The sequence below is a fragment of the Dendrobates tinctorius genome, unplaced genomic scaffold, assembly GCF_039654945.1.
Source record: "Dendrobates tinctorius isolate UK_male_01 unplaced genomic scaffold, ASM3965494v1 ptg000003l, whole genome shotgun sequence".
Classification (NCBI taxonomy): Eukaryota; Metazoa; Chordata; class Amphibia; order Anura; family Dendrobatidae; genus Dendrobates; species Dendrobates tinctorius.
Window position 1 is genome coordinate 20,305,894 of NW_027361671.1, and position 26,705 is coordinate 20,332,598.

General features: G+C 42.4%; 1 protein-coding gene across 1 annotated transcript in view; it reads left to right on the plus strand.

The window, feature by feature from the left end:
* ADGRV1 (adhesion G protein-coupled receptor V1) overlaps positions 1–26,705 on the plus strand; it is a 732,030-nt gene that overhangs the window by 613,498 nt on the left and 91,827 nt on the right. The window contains exon 85 of the mRNA XM_073580638.1: positions 19,298–19,414. Within this exon, the coding sequence (XP_073436739.1) occupies positions 19,298–19,414 (117 nt within the window). The remainder of the gene's footprint in view (positions 1–19,297; positions 19,415–26,705) is intronic.

Sequence of the window (26,705 nt, forward strand, 5' to 3'; positions counted from 1 at the left end):
TTTTTTTTCGCGGTAATTTAGCGCTAAATAGCGCATGCGTTTTTTTTTCCTATACTTTGCATGGGATGCGCTTATGTGCGCATACACATGCGTTTGTATGCGTTTTACCGCGCATGCGTTTTTTTGCGGTATGCGCTCGGGCGCACAAAATGCAACTTGTTGCATTTTTTGTGCGTCCGATTTGCCTCAAAAAAACGCATGCGCGCGCAATGCGTTTTTTTACAGCAAGACACCCATTATAAGTCTATGGTGAGCATATGTGCGCATTGGCATGCTTATGTATGCGTTTTTTTGCACATGCGTTTTTTTTTACCATTAGTTTAGACAATGGAATTTAGGGGTTTGGGTAAAGTTAGGGTTAGTTAAGGGGGTTTAGGGTTAGGGTCAGGGTTAGGGTTAAGTATGGTTTGGTTAAGGGTTAGGGTCAGGGTTAGGGTTAGGGTCAGGGTTAGGGTTAAGTATGGTTTGGTTAAGGGTTAGGGTTAGGGTCAGGGTTAGGGTCAGGGTTAGGGTTAAGTATGGTTTGGTTAAGGGTTAGGGTCAGGGTTAGGGTCAGGGTTAGGGTTAAGGTTAAGTATGGTTTGGTTAAGGGTTAGGGTCAGGGTTAGGGTTAGGGTCAGGGTTAGGGTTAAGTATGGTTTGGTTAAGGGTTAGGGTCAGGGTTAGGGTCAGGGTTAGGGTTAGGGTCAGGGTTAGGGTTAGGGTTAAGGTTAAGTATGGTTTGGTTAAGGGTTAGGGTCAGGGTTAGGGTTAAGTATGGTTTGGTTAAGGGTTAGGGTCAGGGTTAGGGTCAGGGTTAGGGTTAGTAAAGTCATGGTTTGGGTTAGTGTGAGGGGCCACCTAATGTTGGAAAAAAACGCAAACGCGGTAAAAACGCACTAAAAACGCATACAAACGCATAAAAACGCTGCGTTTTTTTCCTGCATGCTCATAAAAATGCTTGAAAAAAACGCAGCAGTTGTATGCTTTTGTATGCGTTTTTCAATGCGTTTTTTTGCGGGAAAAACGCGCTGCAAAAAAAAGCAAGTGTGAAACAGGCCTAAGTTAGGGAAAAATAATGAAATAAAGAAAATATATTTATTTTCATTTTCCCATTAGGGTGAGAGTTAGGCTAAAGTGAGTTGGGTTAAATTTGGGTTAGGGTTGGAATAAGGGTTAGGGTTGGAATAAGGGTTAGGGTTGGAATAAGGGTTAGGGATGGAATTGGGGTTAGAGTTGGGATTAGGGTTGGGATTGGGGTTAGGTTAGTGGATAGGGTTAGGGTTGGGATTATGGTTAGGGTTGCGATTAGGGTTGTGGTTATGGTTAGGTTTGGGATTAGGGTTAGGGGTGTGTTGGGGTTAGGGTTGTTTCTAGGGTTATGGTTAGGGTTGGGATTAGGGTTATGGATGTGTTGGGGTTAGGTTTGTGGCTAGAGTTATGGTTAGGGTTGGGATTAGAGTTAGGGGTGTGTTGAGGTTAGGGCTGGAGTTAGAATTGAGAGGTTTCCACTGTTTCAGCACATCAGGGGCTCTCCAAACTGTCCGATCTCAATTCCAGCCAATTCTGCATTGAAAAAGTCAAACGGCGCTCCTTCCCTTCCGAGCTCTGCTGTGCACCCAAATAGTGGTTTACCCCCACATATGGGGTATCGGCGTACTCAGGATAAATTGCACAACAACTTTGGGGGTCTAGTTTCTCATGTTACCCTTGTGAAAATAAAAATTTGAGGGGCAAAAATATCATTTTTGTGGAAAAAATGTGATTTTTTATTTTTTCGGCTCTACGTTATAAACTTCTGTGAAGCACTTGGGGGTTCAAAGTGCTCAACACACATCTAGATAAGTCAGCAAAAAAGGAAAAAAATACGGCACTCACCAGATTGCAGTGTAATCAGAGTCCTTTATTTTACTATATTCGGCATGGACAGCGTTTTTTAGGGCAGGTGATCAGAGGCATGCGGGGAACAAGGACGATAGCCGTTTCGAGTCAGAAGAGATGTGATCAGGACACAGCCAAACGAGAAGTACCCTGAGTGCTGTTCTTTTTCTATTCTACTTTTGCACATCTAGATAAGTTCCTTAAGGGGTTTAGTTTCCAAAATGGTGTCACTTGTGGGGGGTTTCCACTGTTTAGGCACATCAGGGGCTCTCCAAACGCGTCATGGCGTCCGATTTCAATTCCAGCCAATTCTGCATTGAAAAAGTCAAACGGCGCTCATTCCCTTCCAAGCCCTGCTGTGCACACACATTGGTTTACCCCCACATATGGGGTATCGGTGTATTCAGAAGAAATTGCACAACAAATCTTGTGGTTCATTTTCTCTTTTTTAATATAGTGAAAATAAAAAAAAATTGGTTCTGAAGTAAAATGTTTGTAAAAAAAAGTTAAATGTTAATTTTTTTCCTTCCACATTGCTTCAGTACCTGTGAAGCACGTAAAGGGTTAATACATTTCTTGAATGTGGTTTTGAGCACCTTGAGGGATGCATTTTTTAGAATGGTGTCATTTTTGGGTATTTTCTGTCATATTGACCCCTCAAAATGACTTCAAATGTGATGTGGTTCCCCAAAAAAATGGTTTTGTAAAATTTGTTGTAAAAATGAGAAATCACTGGTCAACTTTTAACCCTTATAAGTTCCTAACAAAAAAAATTTTGTTTCCAAAATTGTGCTGATGTAAAGAAGATATGTAGGAAATGTTATTTATTAACTATTTTGTGTGACATATCTCTCTGATCTATGCTTCTTTTACACGTTGGGTTTTTTGCGGCCTGTTATTACGGGCCATATTGCCGTGATTTTCGCGGTCTCCCGCAGAAACGGACCACAAAAAAAAACCTTCTAGGATTGCCGTTTTTCCCTGTTGTAACAAATTGCAGGGAAAAAAAACGGCGATCTGCAAATACGGTGTACTGCAAAAACAAGCTACCGTTGATTTTGCGATACCATAGATTTCAATGGCGGCCGTGTCTGTGAGCCGTAAAAAATATCAAGCAAGCTCGATATTTTTTTCACGGTCGTATATACAGCCCTCACGGCCATACGGCACACGGCGCTTCAATGTATTTTTGCGGCACCATAGAAATCTATTGGGGCCGCAAAAACGGCCCGCAAAAACACAGCAAGTGTAAAGGAACCCTTAAGGGCATAAAAATTAAAAGTTTGAAAATTGCTAAATTTTATAAATTTTCACCATATTTCCATTTTTTTCATGACTAAACGCAAGTCATATCGAAGAAATTTTACCACTAACATGAAGTACTATATGTCACGAAAAAATACATTCTCAGAATCACTAGGATCCGTTGAAGCGTTCCAGAATTATAACCTCATAAAGTGACAGGGTGAGAATTGTAAAAATTGGCCTGGTCATTAAGCTGCAAATTGGCTCTGTCACTAAGGGGTTAAAGGCCATCAGTGAACTAGTTGATATTATTTTTCTAAGTGGCAGGATTGCTTCCTAGTTGCTGATAGATTTTAGCTGGTGTCATTTTCCATGGCTTTTTGCACATCTTTCTTCTTGTGTTTAACACTTTTTCCCTGTGTAATTTCTCATTATTACGCATAACTTAATTTATAGACATCTATAGTTTTATTTATTTGCCTGTGTGGATTGGATGGTTTGTTACCGACATCTGATGAGAATTTCACACAAATAGCACCTTTAGAAATATATTTACTTAGAAAATTGGTAATGTGTTCAATACTTATTTCACCGGTTGTATGTATGTATTCACAGTATGTAGATGTAATGTGCATTTATGTGTGTTAATTGTGTATTTATGTTGTTATTGTAAGCAAATATGTGTTGGTAGTGTGTATACATGTGTGTACTGTAAGGTAGCGCTTGTTTTTCAGATAGGGGACACTCGCTTGGCAGCCAATAAATCACATCCGGCACGGGTTTTCCATAAAACAATAACAGTCCATGCGGTTTATTCAGGCATCATAAACCATGACCAGCAACATAAAGTTCATATAATCAGCATAGCGTCCATGACAGAGCTTCACTCTGTTTATCCTGTAGTCATACAGGTTGTGCATTGTCCAGCACACAGGCTCTCTTAGCCTCACAGTTATATCCCCTCTCCGGGTTTACCTCATGGCTGCTTCTCCATACTGCAGACGTTCATTCCCTCCAGGGAACTCTCAGACGCTTGCAGCCATTACTCACAGCAGTCGCGTGCTGTCAGGCAGGAAGCCCCACCTTCCACAACGGACCAACCGGGTCCAAGCATTCACTCATGTGACCTACCCTGGCCACCTTATATGGTCCGTAGCCATGCCCACCGGGTCACATGGCTATGACCTCATCACAGGTCCTACAAGCATTCATACATTCTTTAGTATGACGTTCTAGACACACCCCTGGGTGGATTTGTAGGTAGCTGGTCCGCCCGTCTCTCCAGCTACCTGAAGACTTCTCCCTGACACATTGGAACGAAAGATCAGCTCTGCTGATCAGCACCTAAGCAAGCCTTCATCTCAAGGCCACCCACCTTGAGATACATTATGATCATTCAGTGTTAGGAACGGCGGAACACACTAAATAAAAATATAAATAAAGTGTGTTTGCCACTTGGGGTCCACCGTGCGGTGGATGGAAAAACCGCAGCTAGGTGATGACAGAGCAATATGGCGGTAGTGTGCACAGGGTTTGACGTCACCCAAGTGCACAGAGCAATCTCTGTTGAATCACAGAGCTGCAAAACAGAAATAAACACAATAAGTCTGAGCCTGTTAATGTCACATGTACTCAGAGTAACACACGCGGTAATGCGGTCACAGGAGTAGCCCTAGATGGCGGTACTACGTCCATCTAGACCTACCGTAGCTATTCATGTGTCGAGCGTCGCAACCGCGGACGCCCAAGTAGGCTGCTACAGCAGCGCGGCGTGGATAGTGCCACAGAGTGACACCGCTGAACAGCAGGCGCGATGTCTGATGCTAGCAAGTGTGCCTGGAGCAATGGCGCGCTGGCACTGGTACTGGCTAGATAACTCAATCCCACACACAGTCGTAATATCCAAGGAAAAGGGGTTTCAAATGAGTCATTCACCAGATCATGCATCCATCAACATACACACTGCAGCAAGTATGACTATACAAGTGCATGGCGGAACAGCCATGCGCGCTTTTTATAGCAAACGGGACCTTCTGGAAGTCTCCAGAACTCTGAACTGAGCCAATGGGATCAGGAGCAGGACCTGAGCACCTGACTCCCGAACTTCAATGGGAGATTGTCCCATGAGCATGCTCAGAAGATGGAACGAAGGACTTGGCCTCCGGAGAGAGATGCTGCAAGGCAATCTGCTCTGCAGCAGACAGTGAGCAGGAGACTGCCGAATGTGAGGGTCTAGATTCTTGCATAGTAAGGGCAGAAATCTGACTCCTAACATTCAGCATCCTACTCCTATCAGGACACTGGAAATGCTTATAAGCCTGTCCTGGGACACCCACACAGTGCCCCCTAGTGGACACAGTGGTCACTACACCACAGTACTCGTACATGTGTATTTGTGTGGTGTATCATACAGTAAGTACTATGCAAAGGATGGTGGTACTATATTTATGTATGGTGTAGCAATACTGTTAGTGTGTGTGGTAAGGCTCTTTATATGTAAGTATGAATAGCAGTATGCATGTTATATTACATTTTATGGAGGCAGGGCAATTTTAGTTGTTGCGCTTTAGGTGTATGTGTATTTACGATGGGGGGTAGGTTTATACACTGAATCTTTTTCTCTGGTAAGAAAATGCTACGTTACATCTATGACCAAGACATTTAAAATCTCTTCAAATGGGCAATTAAGGTTTTTATTCAGACTTCAAGAGGAGATCTTGAAAACGCTAAGCAACAGAATAATTTTATTTTAAAAATAATTGAAAATTGTATTATTTCTCATCATACAATATATATGTTTATTTACAAACAATACATGACTCCATTATATGCTGTCCTCAAAAAAAGAAACGAAGGAAAAAAAACGACGATCCTAGAGTTCAATATATAGCGAAAGAAAGTAACATCTTTATTGTACAAAAAGTATGGGTAATATGCAACAACCATGACGCACACCCAGAAAAGTTACAATACTGAGGACTTGCAGGATCGAGCAGGACAACTATTAGGCTGGGATCACACATGCGAGGAATACGGCCGAGTCTCGCATGGTAATACCCGGCACTGCCGCCGGCACTCATGAGCGGAGCGTGCAGCTGCATAGCAATACATGGAGCCGCACACTCTGCTCCCGTGTGCTGACAGCAGTGCCGGGTATTACCATGCGAGACTCGGCCGTATTCCTCGCATGTGTGATCCCGGCCTTAGGCAGTACAACCATGTGAATGTTCAATACATATATGGGAGTACAAAGCCAATACAGATGTATACTGCATCAAATGGTGCATTAAATCAGTAGAACTCGCACCACCGGGCTAAAGAAACGCTGCCATCTGGTGTGGGTACAAAACCTTGTCCAGTATGTCGTATATAGCCAGCAGAAGTGGGTATTTACAGCTATAAATAGTATAGTGCAGTAGTGCAGAGAATGTACCAAACCGACATCAGAAAGGCCAGGTATACAGGCATCACCGGGGTAGTACCTGGCAAATAGCACCAGCAGAGGCCCACAGGATCTGCTTGTCCGCCCCATACTTGTATAATAAAGATGTTACTTTTTTCACTATACAGTATATTGGACTGTAGGATCGTCTTTTTTTTCCTTGGTTTCTCTCTGTATAAGTTGACGATTTGTCCATATTGAGTCTCACCTCTACATTGGTATTATACTGTATACATTAAGTACTATATCAAAACTGCTAACATAGAAAAAATTCAGAAAAACTCATACCACAAGATATGGCCCTCCCAAAACCCTGTCTGATGACAAATGCACATATAGCAGGATGCAGCAGGCCTCCAATAATAAAGGCAAGGGGCAGCTCAGGTGCAAACTGCTGATAAAAACAACCACCCCACGCCTACCAGACCATGGAGGGGTTGGCTGCCTAGTAGAAAAAATGCACATAGATAAGGCTTGCATAGGATGCCAGTCACACATGTAAAGGGCCTGTCACACTAAGAGATATCGCTAGCAATATCGCTATAACTTGTGACGTTATAGCGATATTGCTAGCGACATCGCTGTGTCTGATACTTACCAACGAACCGCTCCCCCGCTGCTTATCGCTGATCGCGCGAGAACGTCCAGGACTGCTTCTCGTCTTCAGCTTCCTGCGGCGCTTCCTGTGGAGAGACGAGCGTGGAGCCGGACGGGAGGACGCAGGATCGCCTAGTGTGACAGGTAAGCAGCGACCCCCGTCCCCAGCGATGTCGCTGGTGACATCTGCCTGTGTGGCAGCTCACTAGCGACCACTTAGCGATGTACCAGCGATCCTGACCGCGTCATATCGCTGGTCGGGATCGCTGGTACATCGCTAAGTGTGACAGTACCTTAAGTGTGATGCAAAGTGTCTGGCTTGCAACCTATTAGTGACGCCCATAGTATTCTCAGCGGGCTGCTCCAGTACTGTAATATGCAACACACAGTGACAGACGCCCCAATAGACCAAGCCAACAAAAAGAGGCCCGGCTGCATCCTGCCAAAAATGATAAGTACTATATGTCTGCTAAAATAAATACTACTACTACTAAATAAGTACTATATGTCTGCATCTAAGTATAACCAATGTTGTTCATAAGCTATTTTCATGTCCTCAAAAAAAGTACTTTTTTGTTTCAGTCTTTACCGACATGCATTCCAATTTAATCGTGTGCATCATATTTGGTCCACACAGGTATTATCACATAGATAGATAGATAGATAGATACAAAAACAAAAATCTAAAAGCAGCACCAAAAAGACACATAGGGTGAAAAAAATCCTTCCAGGCATATACCAAACCTCATACTATGATCCAAAAAATGAAGGCAGCACTCCAAAGAGAAAAATTACATTGTGGTTTATTGGCCCATGTGCACGTTTCGGTCCCAAGTGTGGACCTTTCTGAAAGATCCACACTTGGGACCGAAACAGAAAGGTCCACACTTGGGACCGAAACAGAAAGGTCCACACTTGGGACCGAAACAGAAAGGTCCACACTTGGGACCGAAACAGAAAGGTCCACACTTGGGACCGAAACGTCGCACATGGGTCAATAAACCACAATGTAATTTTTCTCTTTGGAGTGCTGCCTTCATTTTTTGGGTGATAGATATTAGAGTAACTATGAAACCTGCTAACTCCTTCCTAGTAAAAGAAGAAGAAAAAAGGTCGCCGTTTGTTGTTTTCTTCTTCCCAAACACATTTCTTTTCTTTGGGTCATAATGAAATATCAATATATGAGCCATTGCCTGATGTGACACCTTCGTTAAAGTCGTTGGAGTGCTAATCTGTTAAACAGACTCTCAGTTGCACAATAATATATCTGCCATCCTCTCATTGTTCACTTTTTGCTTTCACAGACAAATTTAGTTTTTGTTTATACATGAACTTGAATACTTTGGACAGCTCAAAAACAAACATGCCGTGGCATGGTACTGGGCTTATCTAATCAAAAGTAAGACTACATTAATCCAATTACCTCTGGGCAAGCAAGTTCATGGCATTTTTTATTCAGATGAGTCTCTTGTGGTCTCTGCACTCTCCAACTGTGATTTCTGATCTTCTCGTGGGTTTTATAGTAAATCCTATAACAATATCATTAATTACTGTAATCGAGAAAGAAAACTAACATACAAATTCTTGTTTGTATAAAGGCACGCATTTAGCTGCTTCTTACCAGTATTCTTATTTTAAAAGTATTTTACAAGATTCAGATGTACAAAGAATATGTATATGGAATTAATGGTTCTATATAAATAAATAAAAAAATGTAACTTTAAACTCCAGCGGACAAAATCCAGGATGCAAAATTTTAAAAAGTTTTTTCTTGCATTAGCAAAGATTTTTATTATTAAAGTCCATCATAAAATAAATCCACACTTCTGGACAGTAGATAAATAGATTAGGGGAAGGGGGGGGGCGGTTTAGCCTCTCAGACTACGCGTTTCGGCGAATTAACGCCTTCTACATGGTCCGACCATGTAGAAGGCGTTAATTCGCCGAAACGCGTAGTGTCCAGAAGTGTGGATTTATTTTATGATGGACTTTAATAATAAAAATCTTTGCTAATGCAAGAAAAAACTTTTTAAAATTTTGCATCCTGGATTTTGTCCGCTGGAGTTTAAAGTTAAATTTTTTCATTTGAATCTTTCGTGGCTGGCTCCTGCTCTGGTCTCCGTGCAGACTTTCTCCTGGATTGATATTGGATCTCACACACCGGGGTGTACGGGTAAGCTGGCTTTGAAAATCTGGAGTTTTTTTGTATATAAATAAATAATAATATATTTATCAAATGCTTCCGGACTGCCTATAGTTACAATGTCTTGGTGGTCCACAAATTACTCTGCAGTGACATTTTAGAATGTCATTGAAGAGTAAGTAGCTACACAGTATAATGCAGTTGCAAGAGCAGGGAGTCTGTTGTCAGACACACCTGGACTCCCTATAGAAGATGCAAATATGGTTTATTTCTAGCTCTGCTTTCAAGATCACTGTAGACAGCACCGGATGAGTGCTTTGTATACAGTATAGGAAATGCAGGCAGCACATCCTCATGTTTTCCTAATGATGGTGGGATCCCCAGATTTCTGGAGGAAGAAACAGCTGCTGGGTCTTAGCAGACCCAGATCAGTTTTTCAGTGTAGACAGAAGGCTGGATTTGCCCTTTAACTTTGTCTAATGTACCAGCCCCAGTTACAGGGAAAATCAGCTATTAAAAAAAGTATTTAAATGGTGAAATGTTGCCAAAGTTTTTTTACGACCTTATGGAGGGTACATTGTGTGAAATTAAAAACAAAAACTCTAAAAACATATGTATAAAAAAGTCAAACGGATGCCTCTGGTTTGCATTATGATAATTCCAATCTTGTTTCAGGAAAAGCTTAAAGGGAATGTATCTCTTATATCATTTTTACAGATTAAACAGTAAGTTGCATAACATGCTAGATGTCCCTATTACTCAGTATCCACTCTAGCCAGGGTCCCAGCTGCTTTGTTTCCTCTCCTGTGCTTGCTGCAGGACAGTGGTTGTGTTGATATGTTTTACCAAAGCTGTGCATGGAGGAGGCTGGCTGAGTACAGTCAATGAACGGTTTAATTCTTTTCTGATACAGTGAATGTTCAGAATGGATAGAATACAATTAGTGATATCAAAGAATACAATTCAACAGTGAACAACAATACAGTTAAAATAACAGGGAAGGTTTCTCAAAATATTATGCTAATGTTCACAAGGGTGATACGCCCGTTCGTGGGAGCTACCACGTTAGTTGTTCCTGGAATATTGGGCCTAGCGGGGGTCACCGGGTTTTCCTGCTAGGCCACAAGTCCTTTCGACAAAGTTTACCAATGAGTATTGAGCCTACCACACACCAACCGGACCCCTCCCTACCTGTTGTCCTAAACCAGGCCAACCCGGTCTCGCATGTCACAGCTGGAAGAGACAGCCCAGCTCAATCTTGCTGTCCTGTTACTGCAGGCATGCTACTCTGGATGTTATCTTCTTGCTGATCTACGGTGCTTGACCGTCAGCGGATGTCTCTTAGGGAGGAAAGGACTCGGTCCTGAATTTTGAAGGGTGTCTGCTGACCTCTGGGGCTTGACGGGGATAGGACTAAGGTTCTAATCTTTACCTGCACAGTCTGGAGTCTGGGTCTTGGTCGGCGTAGTTCTGATTGACCAGCATATTCGGGCCTCTATATCTCACCAGGCATCGTCTGGACTTTGTCTGATGATGATCAGCACCTTGGCGGCGTGCGCTTTCCGCTGAGGCCTGTCAGGCTGTCCCTGCTCTGCGCCAGATATGCTCTTCTTCTTGGCGCAAAATTCTCCTGCCATTTGATGCAGGGCTTTTATACCCAGGAAATCTGTCATGCGAGACACCTGACCAGGTCCCACCCAAGAACTGATTCTCCTTGCAATCCTTCTGGTGCTAAATGGTTCTACTTGATTTTGCTGCACCAGAAGATTGCAGTCTTTCCTTTCTAATGTCATGTCATGCAGACTCTGTTTGAGGATAGCGATAGTGCACTGTGCTCCGATTGTCTCTCATGGGAGAATCATATCACAGGTGCGGAGGAAACGGAGAAAGGAATTTCTCCATATCTTCCATCATCTGCGGTAACTGGACTGCACTCGGATGACATCCTAGTGCAGTCTGACGTTTCACACGCACCCATAGACTTGTATAGGTGAGTGCGATCCGATTCTTGGATGCACTTGCAGCATGCTGTGATTTTTTTCCTTGGGCCGATTCGGGATGAGAAAAAAAATCACAAATCTGCACTGCCCCATAGTATAACATTTGGCTATCTGATTTTTAATCGAATTGCACTCGTCCAGTTTATACATTGGTGTGAGCGAGCCTACATTGTGACACAAAATAAAAGATGCCTGCAGACCCCCTGTTAAACACATGGGGCACCATACTTTTTTGTATACTTTTGATCTGCTCCAAATTCTGCTTTGACTCACTTTTTTTTTCTGTTTGCAATGGTGGGTAGGGTTTGGGGTTTCCAGATGTTTTCAACTGATTCATTAAGTTGCTAAATGTTTGGGTAAATGTTCTCCAGTTCTTCCCCTTTGGAATTATTTTATGTCTACTTGACCTTTTCCATAACTTTTGTGTTATTTTAGAGGAATATGTGACTTTTTGCTCTAAAAAGAGACAAATAAAGCTAAAAGAAGCAAGAATAAAAAGCATTTTTTGCTTTAGCCAAAATACATGAAACATGTACTGTACCATTTTGAAGAATTTGACGTGAGAGAAGTCAATGAAAAGAGAAGAGAAAAAAAAACTAAAAGTGACTTCAAAGAAAACACAATCTATAAATCAGGCCCATGGTCTCCAGCATTAATGTACAGGACATGCTTGGTGTGCATCAGTCAGGACAGAGGCCAACAATCCCTATTGTCCTGGGGAGAGGGAAGATCAGGGGTCTGAGGATTTAAAGGGCACCTGTCACTTCATTTTTCAGCTATGAGCTGTGGCTACTGCCTTTCAGGGCTTATCTACAGCATTCTATAATGCTATAGATAAGCCCCCGATCCTATCTGAAAGAGAAGAAAAATAAGTTTTATTATACTCACCTGGGGGGGGTGGTCCGATCTGATGGGCGTCGCAGGTTCGGCTCCGGTGCCTCCCATTTTCATACGATGTTGTCCTCCTTGCTTCATGTCGTGGCTCCTGTGCAGGTGTACTGATCTGTCCTGTTGAGGGCAGAGAAAATTCCTGCAGTACTTGGCTCTGCCCTCAACAGGACAGATCAGTACACCTGCACAGGAGCCACGACATGAAGCAAGGAGGAGGACAACATCGTATGAAGATGGGAGGCGCCGGACCTGGACCTGTGACACCCATCAGACCAGACCGCCACTGGGTGAGTATAAGAAAACTTATTTTTCTTTTCTTGCAGATTGGATCGGGGGCTTATCTACAGGATTATAGAATGCTGTACATAAACCCCGAAATGCAGTGGCCGCAGCTCATAGCTGAAAAATGAAGTGACAGGTTCCCTTTAAAGAATATTAGGCATTTGCTTTGAATTCACAGATTTGTGTGTTTCCATGTTGGTCATTTCTGTAGCTTAGGTATCCATGGTTACGACCACTAAGAGCTACTTAGCTAACTATCATTATATGAGTGGTCATAACCATGGATACCTGAGCTACTGCACTGTCCTACATGAAGTAAGTGACATCGCAAATCAGAAGAACTACACTACATTTTTAATTGGACTTATTTGCTAATACTATTATTACACCTACTACATAGTGGGATAGGATCTTGGAGATATACATAACATTTATTTAAAAAGCTAATAACAGAGGTTATTAATGAATTGTGTGAATAATCAGTATGCATTACAGTATTAAAGGGATTGTCCTGGATTTTAAAATAATGTATAGGAGTAGGAAATCAGCTAAAATAAAAAATGATCAGGTTGTCCCCACCAGACCTAATTTCCTTTCCGAAGTGATCACCTGCCATACAGTGGGTGCGGAAAGTATTCAGACCCCTTTAAATGTTTCACTCTTTGTTCCATTGCAGCCATTTGGTAAATTCAAAAAAGTTCATTTTTTTTGTCATTAATGTACACTCTGTATCCCATCTTCACTGAAAAAACAGAAATGTAGAAATTTTTGCAAATTTATTAAAAAAGAAAAACTGAAATATCACATGGTCATAAATATTGAGACCCTTTGCTCAGACACTCATATTTAAGTCACATGCTGCCCATTTGCTTGTGATCCTCCTCACAGAGTGAAAAATGTAAAGGGGTCTGAATACTTTCCGTACCCACTGTACATTACATGTGCATGACCGCTGCAGTCAATCGCTATTCTGAGACTAGTAACTGACTGCAGCGTTTCCAAACTGCATGTCATCACTGTAGTAAAGTAAATAAAGGCATGCATTGTGGCAGGGAACCCTGAAGGGTGGTGGATTTGATAGGTGAGTGGGTGAGTGACTTTTTTTTAAATTCATTTCCCTGATCTTATTTTATATATTGATCGTCTACAGAAGGTAACTGCTGCATATTGACTCCCATCCATTCTCTTGTGTGCTGCTCTTATTAATACACTTATATGTCATGTTACCTATGAAATAGTCAGTGCCTGGATGATATCTATTCCGGGTGGGCTTCCTACTTTCCCCATCAGCTATGATCACAGTTTTTCATTGTCGTTAATCAATCATAGCCGGGTGGCAGAAAGAGGACGTGTGCCTCAATTACATCTGTTTGATGCCAGTTTCTTAACTTTTTTAGTTTCTTACAGCGAAAAACCACAAAGTCAAGATTAAAATAAAATATGGTCCATAAACATAAAAAAAATGTATAATTTATACCGTTTTTTTTTCAGCTTTTGTGACTAGAGTGTAAACTGTATGTGTACTATTTACTTTATTGAAAAAAAGAAATTAAAAAGATAATGTGCCACCAGGTTTTTGCTACCCCATCTGAGAACAGCATGATGTAGGAGCAGAGACCCTGATTCTAGGGATGTGTTGCATACTGGGCTGCTTGCTGCGCTTTTGATCAAATCCCTTTTTTCTCTTCTGCAGATCTAGCAGTTCTCTGAATGCTGAGCTGTGTATTACCCCTGCCCACACCACTGATTGGCAACTTTCTATGTACACTGTGCATAGGCATAAAAAGGCTAATTATTGGTGAGGGGGTTGTAAATAGCTTATAAATATAGAGACTACATGGCAGCTGGTTTACTAGTCCGCTAATGATAATCTCCTGCTGATTTTATAAAAACTACAGCCTGCAGCCCAGTAAGTAACACATCACTGGAATCAGGGTCTCTGTTTCTACATTATTCTGCTCTCAGATTACATAGTAGATTCCATTTAAAATGGAACATGATTACGTCATCTGTATTGTAGATCTCCTTAGTCCAGAGATCGCAGCTTAGGTTGGAGTCACACACAACGAATAAAAAATCGGTCCCATTTTAACGGTCCGAAATCGCACAAAGGTATCTTAACCAGTGATGCGTTTTTGATGCGATTTATCTTCATTGATGCGATTTTAATCGCATGTAAGCATCCTTTTGACATCCGTCTGGCGAGATTTTCTCGCAGGAAAGCAAAATGGACATATAATGGAGCCCAATAACAGGTTTCCCCACACAAACTAATTAATAGATATAGAAACATTAAATAAATATATTTATATATATATATATATATATATATATATATATATATATATATATATATATATTTTATACATGTTATAGAGACACATTAATATATATATTTCTAGTTCATACAGTTCTTAATTGCAGAATAGCTGCTGACACATTTGCCGGCTTTTGTATAACATTCTCCTGCCCGACATGAAATGACACATGGATTACATATAGTTAACAATTTCATTTCATGTTTTTTTTTTATGTCTATCACTATTAATTATATGAGGGCTTTTGGGTTAAATTTTGGGCTTGTAGGGGTTCATTTAAGGGGTTAATTCGTTGTATTAAATTGCGGAGATTCCCGCTGACGTCACTGAGGCTGCAGGGAGTCCCCGTAATTTAATACAACGAATTAACCCCTTAAATGAACCCCTACAAGCCCAAAATTTAACCCACAAGCCCTCATATAATTAATAGTGATAGACATAAAAAAAAAACATGAAATGAAATTGTTAACTATATGTAATTAGAGTTGAGCGATACCGTCCGATACTTCAAAGTATCGGATCGGAATGGATCGGCCGATCTTAAAAAAAAAGTATCGGTATCGCCGATTCCGATACCGGAAGTCCCATTCAAGTCTATGGGACTTCCGGTATCGGAATAAGAAAAATCCTGTTTTTCCCTTGTACAGCCTCTCTGGGGTCTGTACGGGCCTTTCGGGGGGCTGTGCCGGCCTGCCAGGGGGTCTGTGCAGGCTCCGGTGGTCTGTGCCGGCCTGCCGGGGGGCTGTGCCGGCCTGCCGGGGGGCTGTGCCGGCCTGCCAGGGGGGCTGTGCAGGCTCCGGTGGGCTGTGCCGGCCTGCCGGGGGGCTGTGCCGGCCTGCCGGGGGGCTGTGCAGGCTCCGGGGGGCTGTGCCGGCCTGCCGGGGGGCTGTGCAGGCTTCGGGGGTCTGTGCAGGCATCGTCCGATGGGACTACAAGTCCCATCGGGAGATGCCTGCTACCATGACAGTGATTGACACATTAGCCAATGATGGGACAGTAGTAGTCCCATCATCCGGCTAATGTGTTGAATGTAAAAAAAAATAAATAAAAAAAATTACATGCTACATACATACAACATGCATACTACATACATGCTACATTCATACTACATACTACATACATGCTACATTCATACTACATATATACTACATGCAACATACATACTACATACATACTACATGCAACATACATACTACATATATACTACATGCATGCAACATGCATACTACATATATACTACATGCTACATACATACTACATATATGCTACATACATACTACATATATACTACATGCATGCTACATACATACTACATACATACTACATATATGCTACATACATACTACATGCTACATACATACTACATATATACTACATGCATGCTACATACATACTACATGCTACATACATACTACATATATACTACATACATACTACATACATACTACATGCATGCTACATACATACTACATGCTACATACATACTACATATTTACTACATGCATGCTACATACATACTACATGCTACATACATACTACATATATACTACATGCATGCTACATACATACTGCATGCTACATGCATGCTACATACATACTACATACATACTACATGCTACATACATACCACATATATACTACATACATACTACATACAATACATTCATACAATACATACATAGACATACAGTACATATAACAGAGTAACATACTTACCAATACTTGTCACATTGTTCCCCGAAGCCATTGTCTTTTACGGAATAAATATTAACATAACAAACCACAAAAATACTCACCCACGATCCGAAGCAGTCCACGAGTGTGTCCCACGACGATCTTGGGTAGAGAACTGCAGCATCAGCTGTTGCTGCCGTTCTCTACGGGCTGCAGGAATCCAATGACGGAAGGTAGGTATCCTTCCGCACTGTATTCCTCCGCCACTTAAGAAAAAAAAAAAGTCCCTAGTCTCACTTTATGCCATTGCTGTGTGGGAAATTCCCACGCAGCAATGGCATAAAGTGAGACTAGGGACTTTTTTTTTTTTTAAGTGGCGGAGGAATACAGTGCGGAAGGATACCTACCTTCCGTCATTGGATTCCTGCAGCCCGTAGAGAATGGCAGCAACAGCTGATGCTGCAGTTCTCTACCCAAGATCGTCGTGGGACACACTCGTGGACTGCTTCGGATCGTGGGTGAGTATTTTTGTGGTTTGTTATGTTAATATTTATTCCGTAAAAGACAATGGCTTCGGGGAACAATGTGACAAGTATTGGTAAGTATGTTACTCTGTTATATGTACTGTATGTCTATGTATGTATTGTATGAATGTATTGTATGTAGTATGTATGTAGTATATATGTGGTATGTATGTAGCATGTATGTAGTATGTATGTAGCATGCATGTAGCATGCAGTATGTATGTAGCATGCATGTAGTATATATGTAGTATGTATGTAGCATGTAGTATGTATGTAGCATGCATGTAGTATATATGTAGTATGTAGCATGCATGTAGTATGTATGTAGTATGTATGTAGTATATATGTAGTATGTATGTAGCATGTAGTATGTATGTAGCATGCATGTAGTATGTATGTAGCATGTAGTATGTATGTAGCATGCATGTAGTATGTATGTAGTATGTATGTATGTAGTATATATGTAGTATGTATGTAGCATGTAGTATGTATGTAGCATGCATGTAGTATATATGTAGTATATATGTAGTATGTATGTAGCATGCATGTAGTATATATGTAGTATGTATGTAGTGTGTATGTAGTGTGTATGTAGTATGTATGTAGTATGTATGTAGTATATATGTAGTATGTATGTAGCATGTAGTATGTATGTAGCATGTAGTATGTATGTAGCATGTAGTATGTATGTAGCATGCATGTAGTATATATGTAGTATGTATGTAGTATATATGTAGTATGTATGTAGTATATATGTAGTATGTATGTAGCATGTAGTATGTATGTAGCATGTAGTATGTATGTAGCATGTAGTATGTATGTAGCATGCATGTAGTATGTATGTAGCATGTAGTATGTATGTAGCATGCATGTAGTATATATGTAGTATGTATGTAGCATGTAGTATGTATGTAGCATGCATGTAGTATATATGTAGTATGTATGTAGCATGTAGTATGTATGTAGCATGCATGTAGTATGTATGTAGCATGTAGTATGTATGTAGCATGCATGTAGTATATATGTAGTATGTATGTAGTATGTATGTAGTATATATGTGTTATGTATGTAGTATGTATGTAGTATGTATGTAGTATGTATGTAGCATGTAGTATGTATGTAGCATGCATGTAGTATGTATGTAGTATTTTTTTTTTTTTTTTAACATTTAACACATTAGCCGGATGATGGGTCTACTACTGTCCCATCATTGGCTAATGTGTCAATCACTGTCATGGTAGCAGGCATCGCCAGATGGGACTTGTAGTCCCATCGGACGATGCTTGCACAGACCCCCGGACATCAGCACAGCCCCCCGGCAGGCCGGCACAGCCCCCCGGCAGGCCGGTACAGACCCCCACAGGGTGCACAGACCACCGGCAGGCCGGCACAGCCCCCCGGCAGGCCGGTACAGACCCCGGGCAGTCCCCACAGCCCCCCGGCAGGCCGGCACAGCCCCCCGGCAGGCCGGCAGAGACCCCCGGAAGGCCCGAAATGACGGCGCATCATGATGCGCACACACCGCGCATCATGATGACGTCAGGCTGTCAATCAACTTTGAACTTCCGATTCCGATGCCGACTTCCGATATTGAAAAAATATCGGAAGTCGGTATCGGAATTCCGATACAGCAAGTATCGGCCGATACCCGATACTTGCGGTATCGGAATGCTCAACACTATATGTAATCCATGTGTCATTTCATGTCGGGCAGCAGAATGTTATACAAAAGCCGGCAAATGTGTCAGCAGCTATTCTGCAATTAAGAACTGTATGAACTAGAAATATATATATTAATGTGTCTCTATAACATGTATAAAATATATATACATATATATATTTATTTAATGTGTCTAAATCTATTAATTCGTTGCTTTATTTAACTGGACACTGTGATTTTACTGTATTTAGGAAAAAAAATTGCCGGCTTTTGGTGCGATTTTTATCGCAACTCACACATCGGGTCCGTTTTTAGTCCCATTTTTTCTCGCCCCCATAGACATGCATTGTCGAATCCGATCCGAAAATCGGTGACAATCGCAGCATGCTGCGATTGTCTCGGTCAGAGGATCGGATGCGATAAAAAATCGCATGATGGGAACTGCCCCATAGAATAACATGGGTTCGAATGCAATGCGATTTTTTTCTCGCATTGCATTCGTCCGTTTTATTCGCCAGTGTGACTCCAGCCTAACAGTGAAAGTTGCTCATTATTTCCAGTTTGCCAGTAATGAAGTCAGCGTCCTGTTCAGTGTAGTTGCATTGTTGATGAACTCTTACCCGGTAACATCTTTCTAATGGGACCTTGTGTTCTGTTGCAGATCTCATTTCTGGCCTCGGCTTACATTAGCCCTGAACTCTCCAATGAAAGCTGTGCAGGTTTAGCATCTATCACACATTATTTCTACCTCTGTCAATTTGTCTGGATGCTTATTCAGGTGAGTGAAACTCCTCAGACTAAATTAGACCCTGCTTTATTTTTGACAGCAAACATCTTGGAAAGAAGAATGATGCGCAGCTTATGTTGTCAGCATGTGAACCTTCCTGTAAGTGCAGCTGGCAGTCTAGGTTAAAGTGTGCTTTTTAAATGGGTTTTCCCTTTTTTTCCCCCTGTGCTTTTTGTCTCCTTTTGGTATGTCAAGTTTTCAATAAAACTACAGTTTTGGAAACTTCCTGTTTGCTTCACTAAAACGTTCTTATTACTGTCATGTGTGGATCATGTGACTTTTTACTGCGTTTCCACTACAGAAGTGCTATAAAAATGTATTGAGCGCTTTTTTTATGTGGATTTTATAATTTCATCAAATCCTATGGGAAAAATCTGCAAGTGGCTGTGATTGGCCGGCGTCCCCCGTGACCCAGCCTGTATAACCGCAGTATCACGGGTGACGCTGCCAATGTGCTCTGCCTAGCATAGAGTGAGTGAGGGACGGTGTATAAGAAATAAATAATAAAAAAAAACAATGTGGGGTCCCCCGTGTTTTTAATAACCAGCCAATGGAAAGGAGGCAGCTGTGAACAGGTCTTATTATGCTGGGAAAGGGACAATATCCATGGACCTTCCCAGCCTATTAATATCAGCCCCCAGCAGTCTGCTTAGTCTTTGCTGGTTATTAAAAATAGGGGTGACCCCACGTAATTTTTTTGGTGGTCCCTCCATTTTTGGTAACCAGCAAAGTCAAAGCTGTTATCTGGGGGCTGATATTAATAAGTTGGAAAGGTTCATGGATATCGGCCCCTTCCAAGCATAATAAGGCCAACTTGCAATTGTCGCTTTCCCTTGTTTGGTTATTAAAAATATGGGGGGAGCCAACGTTGTTGTTTTTTTTTTTCATTTATTTATTTATTAACAAGTACAGTAAAATGCACACGCAAGGCATTGCTCCACTCCTCCACTTGGACCTGCACTTCCTGGATCAAGACTATTTTTTAGATTTTTTTATTCTGTTATTTTAAGTGATCTCCCTATCCACATTTGTTTGCAGGGCAGTTGTCATTGGCATTTTTTTTTCCCCAGTCCTCTAGCCCTTACCACGACCGTTTTACAGCACCAAAGTTCAGGTCCCCATTGACTTATATGGAGTTCTGGTCCGAGGTCAAGTCTTGGTATCCAAACCGAAGTTTGGGCTAAAGTTCTGCTGAACCTGATGAACCTGAACTTCCATGGGTCCGCTCATCCCTATTAGTGAAGAATAACCTATATGGGCTTATAAAACTTTTTTTTATTATATTAAAATGATGGAGTTTTAGAAACTTGATACAGATGATGCTAAGCTGAATAAGAAAAAATGTATATATATTTAATCTTAATAAATTATTATTATTTTATTGCACCCTGAATTCCAGTGCTCTGTACATAACTGTAATTATCAAACTATAGCAAGGAACAAAACAAGCATAACCATACATGTCTAAGTGACAGACAGCTACAATGGGAGTGAGGATCAATCTCACAAGGTCACATGGAAGGAATCCACACGCTCAGACCAAAGTAGTTTGCAGAATGAAAAGACTATTGTTCCAAACCCCTTTGGCAGTTCTTGATATTTGACTTACTGGAATAGTTGACGCTCCTTAGATTTGGATGGCTTTTCTTTTAGCATGATTTTTTTGCAATCTCCGGCAGAGAAAATCTCTGAGCAGTGCTGAATGTGTGTGTGTGGTTTAAAGCTTTGGAAATTGGTGCAGGTCTAAGCCCACATACTCTGCACATCTTACGACTTGTATCTATGACATAATTGAAAATTACATTTTGGTGAATTTTATGTGTGGAACAAATGCACTTCACTAAGAAACCAGGTCATAGGACCAATACTATCAGCTCTCTTATATTTATCTGTTATGGTGGCAAGGATCCTGAGTAAAGGCCCCTAAGCACATTAGAAGAAAGTTGTCTGAAGTCCCGATTTCATTAGTCCTAGCGACCATCAGATAATAATTATGTGGTCGTCCATGCTTTCTTGAGAAGAATTGGACAGTTAAAATAACTTGTTTTCAAGAGAGATACACTGATGCCTGAGGCAGCAGATTTTTCCTCTCTCCCTGTTGAAAATACATTTAACTGCCATTTCTTAATTACCATATATACTTGTGTATAAGCCGACCCGTGTATAAGCCGACCCCCCCTAATTTCGACACAAAAAGCTGAGAAAACTTATTGACTCGAGTATAAGCCTAGGGTGGAAAATGCAGCAGCTACTGGTAAATTTCAAAAATAAAAATAGATGCCAATAAAAGTAAAATTAATTGAGACATCAGTAGGTTAAATGTTTTTGAATATCCATATTGAATCAGGAGCCCCATATAATGCTCCATACAAAATACACCCAATATAATGCTGCACAAAGGTTAATAATGGCCCCATAAGGCTGGTTTCACACTTATTTTGCAGTGTGCGCTCGGGCGCACAAAATGCATCCTGTTGCATTTTTTGTGCGTCCGACTTGCCCCCAATGCGTTTTTTTACAGCAAAACATCCATTAAAGTCTATGGGTGCACATACGTGCGCATTGTAATGCGCACGTGTGCGCAAAAAAAGCATGCTTTTTTTAAAAAAAAATGCACCAAAACCCACAAAAAACGCACACAAACGCATGATGCGTTTTTTTCATGCGTTTGTGTGTGCAAAAAATGCGCAGCAAAAACGCAAGTGTGAAAGTAGCCTTAGATGCTCCATAGAATAATATGCCCCATATAATGCTCCATAAAGGTTATGTCCCCATAAGATGCCCCATAGATTATGCCCCCATAAGATGCTCCATAGATTATGCCCCCATAAAATGCTCCATAGAATATGCCCCCATATGCTGCCCCATAGAATATGCCCCCATATGCTGCCCCATAGAATATGCCCCCATATGTCGCTCCATAGAATATGCCCCCATATGCTGCCCCATAGACTATGCCCCCATATGCTGCCCCATAGACTATGCCCCCTTATGCTGCCCCATAGAATATGCCCCCAAATGCTGCTCCATAGAATATGCCCCCATATGCTGTCCCATAGAACATGCCCCCATATGCTGTCCCATAGAATATGCCCCCATATGCTGCTCCATAAATTATGCCCCCATATGCTGCTCCATAGATTATGCCCCCATATGCTGCTCCATAGAATATGCCCCCATATGCTGTTCCATAGACTATGCCCCCATATGCTGTTCCATAGACTATGCCCCCATATGCTGCTCCATAGAATATGCCCCCATATGCTGTTCCATAGACTATGCCCCCATATGCTGTTCCATAGACTATGCCCCCATATGCTGCCCCATAGGATATGCCCCCATATGCTGCCCCATAGGATATGCCCCCATATGCTGCTCCATATATTATGCCCCCATATGCTGCCCCATAGGATATGCCCCCATATGCTGCTCCATATATTATGCCCCCATATGCTGCTGCTGCAAAAAGAAAAAAAATGCCATACTCACCTCTCAGGACCTGGCACCTGTGATATTCACCTGTCCATCGCTGCTCACCACTGTCTGCGCATCCTCTGTCAGTGACTGTTCAGCCAGCAGAGGGTGCGGCGCGCACTAACATGTCACCGCGCCCCCTGCTGGCTAAACATTACGGACACAGGAAGCAGCAGACGGCGGTGAGCAGCGTGGGGACGAGGACAGGTGAATATCGCTATACTCACCCGTCCTGGAACGTCTCTGCAGCCTCACTTCTCCACTGTCTCCCTTCCTGCCTTCAGTGGTCACGTGATACCGCTCATTGCCACTCATGAATAAGCGCATATTCATGAGTTTAATGAGTGGTACCACGTGACCGCTGAAGGCAGGAAGGGAGACAGTGGAGAAGTGAGGGGGCTGCAGAGAGTGCCAGAACGGGTGAGTATGATCTGTGACACCCCCGCCCCCCCTCCCACCGCTGACCCCCAGGTATATGACTCGTGTCCCCGAGAGGGAGAATTTCAGCCCAAAAAAATGGGCTGAAAATCTTGGCTTATACACAAGTATATACGGTACCTACATTTCAAACTGAAGAAAGGGCAGCTTAAAAATACTTTTCGATCTTCTTGTAACCTTCTCCTGCATTGTGGTCCTGCACCATTTTCATTTTCAGAGTGCTAGGCAGCAGTTTAGAAGAACCCATGGCTGCTGTTTTTTGGCACAAGGTTAGAGGTGACTGGGTTTTTATAAAACTGGGAAATTTGCATCACCTGGCCTTTCCATGAAATTCATCACCCTAACAGGCTAATTAAGGTCTGAAACCTTGGTCAAAGTTATCTGAGCACACAAATCTCCAAGGGTGCCCAAACTTTTGCATTGACCCATTTTCCTTTTTGTAATTTTTAAAATAAAAAATGACTATATACCATATATACTCGAGTATAAGCCGAGATTTTCAACCCATTTTTTAGGCTGAAAGTGCCCCTCTCGGCTTATACTCATTGTCCCAGGGGGGAGGAGGGGGAGCGCAGGAGCCGACAGCTGTCACATCATACTCACCCCCTCCTGGCACGGTCTCTGCACTCCTCTGCTTCTCAGATGGTCTCCGCTGCCGCAGCTCTTCCTGTGTTCAGCAGTCACGTGGTACCTCTCATTACAGTAATGAATTGCACGCCACTCCACTCCCATAGGCTTGGAGCACGTATTCATTACTTTAATGAGTGGTACCACGTGACTGCTGAACACTAGAAGGAGCTGCCGGCGCCGGAGACCATCGGAGAAGCAAGAAGTGCTGAGACCGCACCAGGAGGGGGTGAGTATGATCGGGAGGACGGGGAAGCCATGCGATATTCACCTGTCCCCGTTCCACCGCCGCGCGCCACTTTGTCTTCCGCATCCTTTGGCTGTGACATTCAGGTCAGTGGGCGCGATGATGTGGTTAGTGCAGGCCCTGTGCCTGAACAGTTACTGCAGAGACCCAGAAGACACAGCAGCGCGTGGCTGTGGAACGGGGACAGGTGAATATCGCAGGTGACGGGGCACCGGCACCTGGCCCCATTATGGGGCCATCAACCATTATGGAGCAGCATATGGGGCATATATATATCTATGGAGCATCTTATGGGGCCATCAACCTTTATGGAGCAGCATATGGGGCATATTATTCTATGGAGCATCTTATGGGCCATTATTAACCTTTGTACAGCATTACATGGGGCATATTTTTTGTATGGAGCATCTTATCGGGCCATTATCAACTTTATAGCGCATTATATGGGGCATATTTTGTATGGAGCATCTTATGAGGCCCATCATGAATTGTATAAAGCATTATATGGGGCTCCTGATTCAATATGGATATTCAACAACATTTACCCTACTGATGTCTCAATTAATTTTACTTTTATTGGTGTCCATTTTTATTTTTGAAATTTACCAGTAGTTGATGCATTTCCCACCCTAGGCTTATACTCGAGTCAATAAGTTTTCCCAGTTTTTTGTGGCAAAATTAGGGGCCTCGGCTTATACTCGGGTTGGCTTATACTCAAGTATATACAGGTATATTTTTGCCTAAAATACAAAGGATATGCGTCCTCTTTAACTTTAGGCCTTTTAGAGATCATTTCATCTTCAACTTGATTTGCTGTTCACAATAACTGCAATTTTAACCAGGGGTGCCCAAACTTTTACATGCCACTGTGTGTATGGAAGGGTCACGAGGCATAGCCGCAAGCGATGTGTATGGTTAGCTTGAAACTGATCACTTGGCCAGTCTTTTCCTCCATTACTGTGAAATTAGCAAATTGCTATGCAAAAGAGGCTGAATCACTATTGTAGATCTGAAGCCTCTGTCACTTCAGCTCTATTAGCCCAGCGCCGCCTCCTCCTACATGACTCATAGCTTGTTGTGTAACTTCAGGCAAAGGAGCTGTCAGTAGAGCAGGAGGCTGGACTGGGCGGGTGGTAGAGCTGGAGTGACAGAGGCTACAGATCTAACACAGTTATTTGCATATCCTTTTAAGTGCTGATTTCTCAGTAATAAAACAGACTGTCCACGTAAATTTGTACATATAAATAGTTTTGGGGGATAAATCCTGCTGATAGATTCCCTTTCACAGATGCTTGAGAAGTGCCAGAGAAGAGAGTAGCAGAGAAATGTAGAAGTGTGGGGTTTTCCTGACTGGATGTTGATAGGGACGATTTAAGTAAGGCTGTGTACATATCACACTTGTGATGCATGTTTTGGTGCGTACGTCAAGAAAGCTGCTGATTTATGCACGAAAAGGGTCCATAGAAGTAAATTAGCCCAAAGGAGGAAAACGGTGTTCTGAAAACCTTTGGCCCATATACAGTATGTTGGAAAAAAATGGCATGAAATAGTAGTCTATGCAATTTCATACAATGGTGTAAAGTAAAAAAAACATACTCCACACAGTACATACCATCTATATATATAAAATTGAATGTGTGTGAGAGTATCACCAACTAATCACGAAGCATCTTTCATTTCACCAGAGCTGTTTAAAAGAAGCTGGGCTGTGATTGATTGCTATGAGCAATAGTTTTCCCACTCCACGACAACACCTCAGCAGACACTGACCGGGTGGGAGAAATCTAGCATTCCTGGGAACATAAGCTCCCAGCCATTGTCTGCCCCCTAGAAAGCAGCAGGGAGCACATGACAGAAATGAATCCCCCCTCCCATGCCCATATACCCATCACACATTCTCCATCCCATAGGCACATCTTCCCTTCCCTCTCCGGTATGGAAGTTAGGACAAATCCCTCAGTGCTCTGACCCCAGGCTTCTGTTAAAGGGATCATTGGTATGGAAGTCAGGGCAAATCCATCCAGCGCTTTGGTTTGGCCCAAGGCCTCTCTTAAAGGGATCCCCGGTATGGAAGTTAGGACCATTCCACTCAGCGCTGTGGTTCTGACCCCAGGGCCTCTTAAAGGGATCATTGGTATGGAAGTGAAGGCAAATCCACTCTGCACTCTGATTCTGACCCCAGGCCCCTCTTACAGGGATCCCCGTTATGAAAGTGAGGGAAAATCCACTCTGCGCTTTGATACTGACCCCAGGCCTCTCTTAAAGGGATCTCCGGTATGGAAGTTAGGGTAAATCCCTCAGCACTCTGATTCTCACCCCAGGCTTCTATTAAAGGGATCATTGGTATGGAAGTCAGGGCAAATCCACTCAGTGCTCTGGTTCTGACGTCAGGCCTCTCTCTTAAAGGGATCCCCAGTATGGAAGTTAGGGGCGTTCCACTCAGCGCTCTGGTTCTGACCCCAGGCTGACGGGATGATGTGGGATATTAGGGGTAGT